Source organism: Staurois parvus, unplaced genomic scaffold (genome assembly GCF_062004578.1).
Source record: "Staurois parvus isolate SC_StPar_1 unplaced genomic scaffold, SC_StPar_1.0 ptg001760l, whole genome shotgun sequence".
In the NCBI taxonomy this organism is placed as follows: domain Eukaryota; kingdom Metazoa; phylum Chordata; class Amphibia; order Anura; family Ranidae; genus Staurois; species Staurois parvus.
The window spans coordinates 108721-120965 of NW_028319556.1; the positions used below are offsets into that span (position 1 = coordinate 108721).

Sequence of the window (12245 nt, forward strand, 5' to 3'; positions counted from 1 at the left end):
GGATATCATGTTTCGGTCCATCCGACGCCGCCAGGTTGCACCTCAGACTGTCCAGGAGCTCAGTGACGCCCTGGTCCAGATCTGAGAGGAAATCCCCCAGGACACCATCCGTGGTTTCATTAGGAGCCTCCCCCGACGTTGTCAGGCATGCATACAAGCACATGGGGGCCATACAAACTACTGAGGACCATTCTGAGTTGCTGCAATGAAATTTCAGCACAATGGACTCGCCTGCTGCATCATTTTTTCACTTTGATTTTCGGGGTCTCTTTGAATTCAGTCCTCTGTAGGTCGATCATTTTCATTTCCATTGAACGATAGGGCGTCCTTACATTCCTAACATGTTACCCCGTCCATGTCAGTATAGAGATCTAGCAGGAGATTCTTCCCCATTGAGATCTGATGGGTTTTCAAAGTGTTCTTTTCATTTTTTTGGGCCGTGTATTTTGCTTCCTCAGACTTTCATCTGCTGTGTGTGGATTCCCCCATACCTATGTGGGGTGCTTACTGTCCTGTTACCCGGTCCCTATGGTGCTGGCAATACTTAGCTGTGCTATTTGCTCAGTTGATTTGATGCAGGCTGCAGGCGCTCAGTGTGACCCGGGGACACCATGACATTGAGTAATAATGGGAGCCATTGTTTAACAATTTAACTAGTCCTTGTAATAAATTAGATAATAATGACGGTATTAATGTCAATGACACGTCCAGCTTCTGCAGAAAAGATTGAAGGAAATGTTCTAACTGGAACTTCTCTTTAGGTGTAAATCCAAATTCCATTACATTTAGTTTGCTAAAGCATTGCATATCATTGACAACTGCCTTTTTTTCCTTTAGAAAATACTGTTTTCCATTTGTATCACTTTTTTTTTTTTTTTTTTTTAATAATCATTGCTGCTGATCTCCTGCAGCCTCTTTGCAGCTACTTTATGTTTAAATGCTCTACAGCTAGGGTTTTCAAACTTTCTAAGAAAAGGGTCAGAATAGTGCCCCATCATTGGTACCAGTGGGAGGAATAGTGCCCCATCATTGGTATCAGTGGGAGGAATAGTGCCCCATCATTGGTACCAGTGGGAGGAATAGTGCCCCATCATTGGTACCAGTGGGAGGAATAGTGCCCCATCATTGGTACCAGTGGGAGGAATAGTGCCCCATCATTGGTGTCAGTGGGAGGAATAGTGCCCCTTCATTGGTATCAGTGGGAGGAATAGTGCCCCATCATTGGTATTAGTGGGGGGAATAGTGCCCCATCATTGGTATCAGTGGGAGGAATAGTGCCTCATCATTGGTATCAGTGGGAGGAATAGTGCCCTATCATTGGTGTCAGTGGGAGGAATAGTGCCCCATCATTGGTGTCAGTGGGAGGAATAGTGCCCCATCATTGGTGTCAGTGGGAGGAATAGTGCCCCATCATTGGTATCAGTGGGAGGAATAGTGCCCCATCATTGGTGTCAGTGGGAGGAATAGTGCCCCATCATTGGTGTCAGTGGGAGGAATAGTGTCCCATCATTGGTATCAGTGGGAGGAATAGTGCCCCATCATTGGTATCAGTGGGAGAAATAGTGTCCCATCATTGGTATCAATGGGAGGAATAGTGTCCCATCATTGGTATCAGTGGGAGGAATAGTGTCCCATCATTGGTGTCAGTGGGGGGAATATTGCCCCATCATTGGTATCAGTGAGAGGAATTATTATTATTATTATACAGGATTTATATAGCGCCAACAGTTTGCGCAGAATTGTGCCCCATCATAGGTGTCAGTGGGAAGAATGGTTCCTCATAAAGGCAAGCAAAGGGGTGCATCTGGCCCACAGGCCGCAGTTTGAAGACCGCTGCTCTACACCAATGTCTGCCTGGCATTTTTCAGCGCAGATTTCCTGATGGTGACAACATTGGACTATGACTGCGTAAAGTTTGTTGAAACAGCCACTTACATTCTCCCTTGACAGCTCAAGTAACAGTGTAGCGCTAATAATACTAACAATTACGTGTTAAAATGCACAAACTCTATATACATCCCCTACATATATATATCCAAGGTGATAAATCAATACATAAATAATAAAATAGTTGTGTTATACGTGAATTCCCTCACGGGGAATATTTAGCGAAAAAAGTGACAAACACACTCCTATTTGCACATTGTGAAAAAATATGTATACTGGTGCACAAAATTAGTGAACAAATAATCAATTCAAAAACTCCAAAATGATATAATAATAGTAATACGATAATTTGTGGTGATCCTCACACTTCACTCTTCATGCAAGAATATATAATGTGCCGTATACCTGGTACACACGTGCCAATCCTTTACCAGCCAAAATACCCCCTCACCTCCTTCATTAGACCCCACAGGGTCAACACGCTTTGAGGATCAAGTGATCCTATCAGAATGGGTCCCTCTCAGGCCTTCCCCTCATGTCTCCAGCCTCCAACAGACTAACAGCCAGCTCCTCACAGGATCATGATAAGACACAAACAGAGACCCTCCATAGTGCAACCGGTTTTTATCGCATCAAATTTAAAACGACAATCAGTATTACACTCACATTTGCCCACGAGTTTTCCAGCTTTTTACCACATGCTATGGGTGTACTGCATGGGTGTACTCAACAGGGTGATCCAATATGGCCCCCACGCCGGAAATGACGTCACCGGAAGCTCCTCCCCACTTACCGATGCGTTGCGCCATGCCCACCTCACCCTGTTGAGTGTTGACCCTGTGGGGTCTAATGAAGGAGGTGAGGGGGTATTTTGGCTGGTAAAGGATTGGCACGTGTGTACCAGGTATACGGCACATTATATATTCTTGCATGAAGAGTGAAGTGTGAGGATCACCACAAATTATCGTATTACTATTATTATATCATTTTGGACTTTTTGAATTGATTATTTGTTCACTAATTTTGTGCACCAGTATACATATTGTTTCACAATGTGCAAATAGGAGTGTGTTTGTCACTTTTTTCACTAAATATTCCCCGTGAGGGAATTCACGTATAACACAACTATTTTATTATTTATGTATTGATTTATCACCTTGGATATATATATGTAGGGGATGTATATAGAGTTTGTGCATTTTAACACGTAATTGTTAGTATTATTAGCGCTACGCTATTTATTTTGAATTGATCATCCACTTACTTGGTGTCGGCAGCTTTTGAAGGATAGGATTCCATTTAAGCGCAGGAGGTTGTTTTTGGAATTTCAGGTAACAGGGTGACAACGCAGGAGAGCAACTGAGGGGCAAGGAAAGAGCGTTGTCACCTTTATAACAGGAAATTCCTAAACAAGACCTTTTATAGAAGGATCACCAGGCATGGTTTCAAATGAAAGCTGCAGGTTTAAAAATATTTAAAATGACTTTTGATTTTAGAGTAACACAGCAAAGCTTATATAAGATTTTCGTTATGAGATTAAATCTACATTAGGGTTGCCACCTCATCCCTTTAAATCTGAACGCATATTAATTGCACAGGTTCTGGGGCTGATTAATTGCAGATACGGTACCACCTTACTCAGCCCCAGAACCTGTGTAATGAATATGTGTTCGGATTTAAAGGGATGAGGTGGCAACCCTAATCTACATCATCTAAATAATTCTACCCTTTTCCTGCTGGCCCTTTAAGAACTTTCATGGGAGAGGCGGTCACAGTGATCACATGATCAGGAGCCCATCCTACCAGTTCCAAACCATTGCTGAATGACTGGGAGCTGTCAGTGACAGCAAGAGCACAGTTCTAGGGGCGCACGACTGTGCGTGCTCCTGGCACAAAACAGTGCAGGAAGGGGTTAACGTAGATGTAAATCCAGTCACTACAATAGATCATCTTTAACATATTAATGCGATTTCAAAATTATTTTCAATAGTTTGAAATCTGCAGCTTTTGATTAAAATATTACCTGGAGATCCTGCCATTAGGATCCTTGTTGAGGCCCTTCCTGTTATAAGGTGACAACGTCCTGTCCCTATCTTTCAAACATGCTCCTGTGTTGTCACCTGGACAATGGAAACTACAAATTGCTCTTTCAACAAACATTAAGCAGGCACAGCCCTAACAAAAAATGCCACGCAGCTATCACTTGTACTTGTAAGTGGCTACAAAGAGGCTACAGGAGATCAGCAGCATTACAATATAACAAAGGGCAGCACAGTGGCTAAATGGTTAGCACTTCCCCCTGGCAGCACTAGGGTCGTTGGTTCGAATCACAACCACGGCACCAACTGCCTGGAGTATGGGTGGGTTTCCTCCGGGTACTCCAGTTTCCTCCAAAGACATGCTGGTAGTTAATTGGATCCTGTCTAAATTGTCCCTAGTATGTGTATATATAAATATGAGTAGAGACTTCAGATTGTACGCCCCTTGAGGGTTAGGGACTGATGTGAATATATAATATATATACATTTAGGTCCATACTGTATATATTTGGACACAGGCACAATTTGTGTTTTTTCAGGTATTGACCAAAACATATTCAAGCTATAGTTATATAATGGATATGGGCTGAAAGTGCGCACTCTCAGGTTAAATTTGAGGGTATGTACATCCAAATTGGAGGAAGGGTTTAGGAATTACAGCTTTTAAGAGTAGCCATCCCCCCTTTTTCAAGGGACCAAAAGTAGTAATTGGACAATTGAATCACCTGCCTGGAGTTTGCATGTTCTCCCTGTGCCTGTGTGGGTTTCCTCCGGGTGCTCCAGTTTCCTACAACACACTCCAAAGACTTGCTGGTAGGTTAATTAGCTCCTGTCTAAATTGTCCCTAGTATGTGTATGAATGTGAGTTAGGGACCTTAGATTGTACGCCCCTTGAGGGTTAGGGACCTTAGATTGAACACCCCTTGAGGGTGAGGGACCTTAGATTGTACGTCCCTTGAGGGTTAGGGACCTTAGATTGAACACCCCTTGAGGGTTAGGGACCTTAGATTGTACGCCCCTTGAGGGTTAGGGACTGATGTTAATGTACAATATATATGTAAAGCGCTGCGTACATTGAAAGCTCTATATAAGTACCTGAAATAATAACAACAGATAGAAAAAACGGTGAAACTGTATTTTTTTCAAGTAAAAAAGTGCCATTTGATTATGACACACGGTGCTTTAGCCAAATAAATCTTTCATTTAGGGTATAAATCATGCAGTCAGTGGTGTGTTTTGATCACCTGCCCAACAGATGACAGCCAATTGTTCTTCCGGTAACAATAGAAGCGAAGTGTGCAAAATATTATTGGTTCCCAAATTATAATGGAACGGACGGATGGTGAGGAGAGCAGGGGGAGGACATAAATTGGACCGCGGGCAGAGTGGCGTCAGAAAATCCGGCCAGGAACATCGATGGAAGGAGAGAGAAGGACTCGGTGGAGAATGACGGGAAAGTCAATGAAGGTGATGGTGGAGCACTACCTACCCGCTTGGTACCCTTTGTGCCTGTTCTACCTGTCTATATTCCCTGGAGTGTCATCCACAAAACCAACAATGTAAGTGAATACCGACCTGATTCCTCTTCTAGTGTGAGTATTTCATATTAAAAGTTGACATGTTATAAGACTTCTAGCAGAGTTCTAAACAAGCTGTAATCTATTTTAATAATTATTGAGGGTTCTAAACACATCCTGGCCTTGTGTTTTTATTAACTGCCAAAACAAAAGATTTATTCATAATCCATAAATCCTGATAATCTACAATGACATTAATAACAAGTGATTTCCCAATTGTATTAGAAAAGAACTTGCAGGACCCGGGACTGAACCTGCAACCTCTGCTGTGTCTTGTCTTGCTGAGGCACCTGGGATGCTGGACAATTCTTTGAAAAATCTTTCTTTGAAACTTGTTTCTCCTGAACCTTGAACTCTTTGCTCCTCCCACAAACTTCCGATTTTAGCCATGGTTTTGCACTTCATTTTTGCCAGATTATTGTGCTCTCTCCCCAGCCAATATCTAGCTCTTGTCACTCCCGCTGCTGTCCATGTCTTCACTACCACTCGTTATGACCTTTGGCTTGTTCCTCAACTACGCTTCTGCTGGATCCCAACCTGCAACCACCTATTACTGACCTTTGGCTTGTTTATTGACAATGCTTCTGCTTGATCCCTACCTTCTTTATCTGCTACTGGACCCTGGCTTGCTCACCTCCTGGTGGGGCAATCCTGAGAAACACGACCTGGTACTAACATGCAGCAAAACCCATCTCCACCATCAGGAGCTCTGGTCAATACGGGTTAGTACTTAGACCCCGCACCTCAGGTGAGCACGTGTCATCTGCCAGGGTGACCTGCTTCTGTACATATCCAGCTGGTCGGTTGGAACCTCTCTACTGCTATAGCTACTGATCTCCAAGCCTAATCCTGGACCGTGACAATAACAATAAACATTTTGTCACTGAAGCTGAGTCTCTAAGAGTTCCGATAAAAAAAATCCTTCCCTCTTTTAAGAAACCAACCATAGCAATCTCTGTACAATCCAGTCTAGGTGTGGCAGTGAGTGTCACAGACCTTTGTTATAGCACAGAATTACTACAGGAGATGCCATGAAAAGTGCGTGTTTTGTCCAGGGGTGCACCATAAGTCTATACTTACCCGATCCTTTGATCCCCTGGAAAACAACGCTCCCCCACAACCAGTGATGGACTGTTCCAGTTGACCTCACGTCTAGAGTGAGTTTATGGGCGTGATGACGTCAGGAACAGTCCATTCACAAGACCACTAGTGTGCAGGGGGGGGGAAGTAGCGGCAGGGACTGGTTTTCACTCGGAGGATTGGCAGATTGGGTAAGTAAATCTCCACTCTCTTCACCCCTAGACAAAAATGAACAGTTGACCCATGAAGTGCAGGCACAGCTCCACTATATAGGAAATACATTTCCTGGAATTCTTCTTTAAGGTATACAGTGGCAGCCACTGTATAAAGGACAGTGACAGAGTTAACGGATCCCAGCATCGATCACTCGCAGTCTCCTTTTTTTATTATTATTATACAGGATTTATGGAGCCAACAGTTTGCTCAGCACTTTACAATATAACGGGAGACAATGCAGCAACAATACAGTCCAATACAAGAGGGTTAGGAGGGCCTGATTCTTGGAGCTTACAATCTAAGAGATTGTTGTCTGTGAGCTGAAAAATCTCTGTGAAGTGCGAGGCTTGGATTGCAATCAGCATCTTCTGGTGGTAATGGTGGGATCTGAGACTGCTGCCGTCACATTCACCACAACAGGAGATGAAGGGAAATCTTCCAGTGGGGTCTTTAGAGAAGTTTCCTCTCACTTCTGGTTGTACGTCTGAGACAGGAAGTGGAGGAAAACCTGTATTAGAGCGGAGAGAGAACAAAGCTCAGGTTCTCAAAAGATTGGAGAACTTAACCTTTGATTTTTCATGTTGGACCTCTGCAGAGAGACCACTGCTTCCATACATGGAGCAAGGGTCCTTCTCTGCAGCTTGCACCTTCTAGTGGCAGCGGTGGGATCTGAGACTGCTGCTGTCACACTCACCACAACAGGAGATGAAGGGAAATCTTCCAGTGGGGCCTTTAGAGAAGTTTCCTCTCACTTCTGGTTGTACATCTGAGACAGGAAGTGGAGGAAAACCTGTATTAGAGCGGAAAGAGAACAAAGCTCAGGTTCTCAAAAGATTGGAGAACTTAACCTTTGATTTTTCATGTTGGACCTCTGCAGAGAGACCACTGCTTCCATACATGGAGCAAGGGTCCTTTTCTGCAGCTTGCGCCTTCTGGTGGCAGTGGTGGGATCTGAGACTGCTGCCGTCACACTCACCACAACAGGAGATGAAGGGAAATCTTTCAGTGGGGTCTTTAGAGAAGTTTCCTCTCACTTCTGGTTGTACGTCTGAGACAGGAATTGAAGGAAAGCCTCTCTATTAGAGCGGAGAGAGAACAAAGCTCAGGCTCTCAACAGACTGAGGAACTTAAGCTTTGATTTTTCATGTTGAACCTCTGCAGAGAGACCACTGCTTCCATACATGGAGCAAGGGTCCTTCTCTGCAGCTTGCTGTAAGGGGAGAGACTCCTCTGATGTGGCTGCATTCTAAGGATTAGTGTGCATGGCGTGCTGGCGCCGCTCCAAGCTGGAGCATAGAAATGTCACCTCACCGGCATTGAGGAGTTTGCATTCTAAGGAGAGCTACTTGGAGGACTTTTCAAACCTTTTTATTTTTGGTTGCAACTAAAATATATTTAACTTTTTTTAAAGTTCAGTTGGACTATAAGGAATTGTTTTTTATGTATCACAAGCCAAATTTGCTTTGATGTTCTTTTCATATTAGCCTATTTACAAAAATGTAAGATGAATGATCTGGAATCCTGCCTAAGCCCAGCTGTGAGGAGCGATCTTCAAGGTGGAGGAACACGGACATTGATGAAATGGCTCAGCATACAGTTATAATTATGAGGAACGAAATGTTTACAAACATTGCACAACCCGCGGTGAACGTACAGATAACACTTGTATAAACTGCTGTGCTTCGTTTATGTTGTCAGTAGATAACCGTTTCAACATGACCCCCAATTGATAACGTTCAACAACAATTTCTTTTTCTTCAGGTCTAGTTCTTGTAATAACTTGGTAGTGAACGAAACTGGGGCGAACGGATCCTTCAGCTAACATTCCTGCTCTAATGTGATGTTTCTGAAATACAGTCCAAATAAAACCAACTAGGTGCTTTCTCCCAGGAGAAAAACCCAGTGCTCCACCACCTTCAAAACCAAAGGCTTGTAGGCAGGTGTAGTTCAGCCTCCCTGCACAGGTGGCGCTGTTATGGCATATGCCATGCAGAGAGGATAAGAGGAACACTTGTTCCTCTGAGGCCTCCGTAGGCGTCATCAGGGAAGCAGCCACCCAATTGGACTCTACTGAGCTGACCTCTGTGGCCATCTTTAGTGAGGGCAATGCTAATAAAATAGCATTGTCCCACTGCAGTTGGTGTGCATTTGCTAAGTGGCTAGGTCAGGGACAGGAACCCGCAGGTGGGGGACAGTGTATCTAGCATAGGGAAAGGTTTCTGAAATACAGTCCAAATAAAACCAACTATATGCTTTCTCCCAGGAGAAAAACCCAGTGCTCCACCACCTTCAAAACCAAAGGCTTGTCGGCAGGTGTAGTTCAGTCTCCCTGCACAGGTGGCGCTGTTATGGCATATGCCATGCAGACAGGATAAGAGGAACACTTGTTCCTCCGAGGCCTCCGTAGACGTCATCAGGGAAGCAGCCACCCAATTGGACTGTGCTGAGCTGACCTCTGTGGCCATCTTTAGTGAGGGCAATGCTAAAAAAATAGCACTGTCCCACTGTAGTTGGTGTGCATTTGCAAAGTGGCTAGGTCAGGGACAGGAACCCGCTGGTGGGGGACATTGTATCTAGCATCGGGAAAGGTTTCGGTGGAGGAGGGACAGAGTAGGGTCCTCATGTCTGAGCTGCCAACTAAAAGCTCCTTATGCCTCTGGGGTGCCCTTGTCGCCTCACCACCTATTAGCTACCTCCATATGAGCTACCTCCATATGCGCATCGGCGTGCACGTCCTCACGCATTGGCGCCAAGCTGCCTATTTAAAGGAGACTCTACTGTGCACTCATTGCTGGATTTTCTTCAGCTTCCTGTGATCCGTGTTTGTACCGGCTGATCTTCTGATGCTGACCCGGCATGTTCTTGACCTTGCTCTGTGGATTCTGACCTCGGCTTGCCTTAGACCAGTGGTTCTTAACCTTGTTGGAGGTACTGACCCCCACCAGTTTCATATGCGCATTCACCGAACCCTTCTTAATTGGAAAAATAAAATGTGATTTTTCAAATTCAAAACATAGGTATATATTTAGGTATATATTTATACATAGGTGCACAAAATGAACAAAACCATTAAGAACAAAGAACAAAACCATTAAAACATGATTTTCACACAAAAACAAAAACATAATAATGAATATTTACTGCACGAATCATATGAGTCGGGTGTGGGTCTTCACCTCTGCCGAACCCGCGAGACTGACTCACTGAACCCCTGGGGTTCGATCGAACCCAGGTTAAGAACCACTGCCTTAGACTATTCTTTGCCAAATTGCATGGTGCAGACTTTGGCTTGCTATTGGACTTCGCTCTGCCTGCGTCTCTAGTACCGACCCCAGCCTGCCTCCTGACCACGCCGTTGTCTCACAGTGCATGACCCTGGCTCACCTTGACTACGTCCCTGACCGTGGCAGTCACCTGCTATCAAGCTACCGGCACCCGTGCTTCTTTGAGCCTTGTACCTCTGTCACCACATTCAGGGGGTGCTCGGACCAGAGCCACAAGGGAAGCCCTCTCGTCAACTCGGCCTCCCACCAAGGTACGTGACAACAAGGATGGTATATGTATACTTGCATTGCTCCAAGCTGGGCCAATGTAACTATGCAAAACAAACCATATCTGGTATTCATTTTTAAAGAGTAACTCCCTGTTTGTTGAGAAGAAAAAAACATTTCCTTCTGGGTGATCTATGTACATTGCAGGGTCTTTTTCGTTATTACCTGGTGTTCTATGGAAAACTGGAATGTGCATCCCTTTGGAAGCATTTAACCTTTGTGGAGGGTCTCACCAAAACTGAAATTCCTATTGCAGGGGATGCCTAAAATCTGACTTATATCTTAGTGCAGACTTCTGGGAACATTAGTGAGCCAATCACACAAGAGGGAAATTACTTTTCTGGAGATGTTCCATGTTCTATGGAAAGCTACAGTGTCTGCATCCCTTTGGAAGCATTTAACCTTTGTGGAGGGTCTCACCAAAACTGAGATTCCTATTGCAGGGGATGCCTAAAATCTGACATGTATCTTAGTGCAGACTTCTGGGAACATTAGTGAGCCAATCACACAAGAAGGAAATGACATTTCTGGAGATGTTCGGTGTTCTATGGAAAGCTGCAGTGTCTGCATCCCTTTGGATGCATTTAACCTTTGTGGAGGGTCTCACCAAAACTGAAATTCCTATTGCAGGGGATGCCTAAAATCTGACTTATATCTTAGTGCAGACTTCTGGGAACATTAGTGAGCCAATCACACGAGGGAAATGACATTTCTGGAGATGTGCGGCACAGCTCCAGGTTGCCATATTGCATTGAATTTTACAGAAAAGTACTGCAGCTTGAAAAGGAAAGGTAACGTTTAATAGCATGAAATTACAATATGACTTGTAAAGTATATCATATCATTTTTTTTCTTGAAAGTAGAGTTCAGTATACCATACTTTATAAACTTCCCTGTCCCTGTGCACCTTGCTTTTGCAATTCACTAAAGTGTGATGTATATGGGGGGATATACATAGCTGAGAGTATGATTCAGCCCGGAGTTCTGCTTTAAAATCAGAGTTGAAAATTGATAAGGAAACCACTGACTTCGGAATATTTGATCGATTTACATTTTTTCCTCTTTTTTTGTACATTCCTGTCTTTCAGTAACCACATGGTCCTTGTCCCGGCCCAGTTGCACTACCCTTCCAATGAAACGGTTTGCCTTGTGCTGGATGGTGCTGTCGGCAATCCCACGTACACTATAACTGTGACCTTGGTGTCTTCCAGAGGATCCCTTGACTTGTATCCTAAGTTCGGGTGTTCAAAGCTGCCCATTGCTTGCTGCACATTCATGGTGAGGGCGTTGTTTCAACGTGGACCAACTAAGATGATGGAATACATTTTGTAACTTTTTACCTTTAAAGCAGGGGTTTGCGAACTATGGCCCCTGGGCCACATCTGGCCCCCAGCTAGGGTCAGTGGCATATCCTCAAAGTATACTGATTGAGCAATAAAGTGGTTGTAAAGGTTCAAGGTTTTTTTTACCTTCATGTATTCTATGCAGGAAGGTAAAAAACCTTCTCTGTGCAGCCCCCCCTAATACTCACCTAAGCCCCCCTCTCAATCCAGCGATGTGCACTGGAATCTCGGCTGGCCCAAGACTCCCTCTCCTCATTGGCTGAGACAGCAGCAGGAGTCATTGGCTCCCCCTGCTGTCAATCACAGCCAATGAGAAGAAATAGGGGGTAGGGCAGAGCTACGACTCCATGTGTGAATGGACACATAGAGAAGCGGCTGGGGAGTGCACGTTTGGGTGCCCCCACAGCAGGCTTCTTGCTGTGGGGGCACCCAACAGGAGGGAGGGACCAGGAGCTGGCGGGGGACCCAAGAAGAGGAGGATCCAGGCTACTCTGTGCAAAACCCCATGTACACAGCAGGTAAGTATGACATGTTTGGGGTTTTTTTTGTTTG

General features: G+C 44.5%; 1 protein-coding gene across 1 annotated transcript in view; it reads left to right on the forward strand.

Moving 5' to 3' along the window:
* The first annotated feature begins 5372 nt into the window (after positions 1 to 5372).
* The window catches only part of LOC149434376 (alpha-2-macroglobulin-like protein 1), a 162980-nt gene continuing 156107 nt past the window's right edge, over positions 5373 to 12245 (forward strand). Inside the window, exons 1-2 of the mRNA XM_089663749.1 lie at positions 5373 to 5485; positions 11439 to 11628. Coding sequence (XP_089519875.1) covers positions 5373 to 5485; positions 11439 to 11628 — 303 coding nt within the window. The remainder of the gene's footprint in view (positions 5486 to 11438; positions 11629 to 12245) is intronic.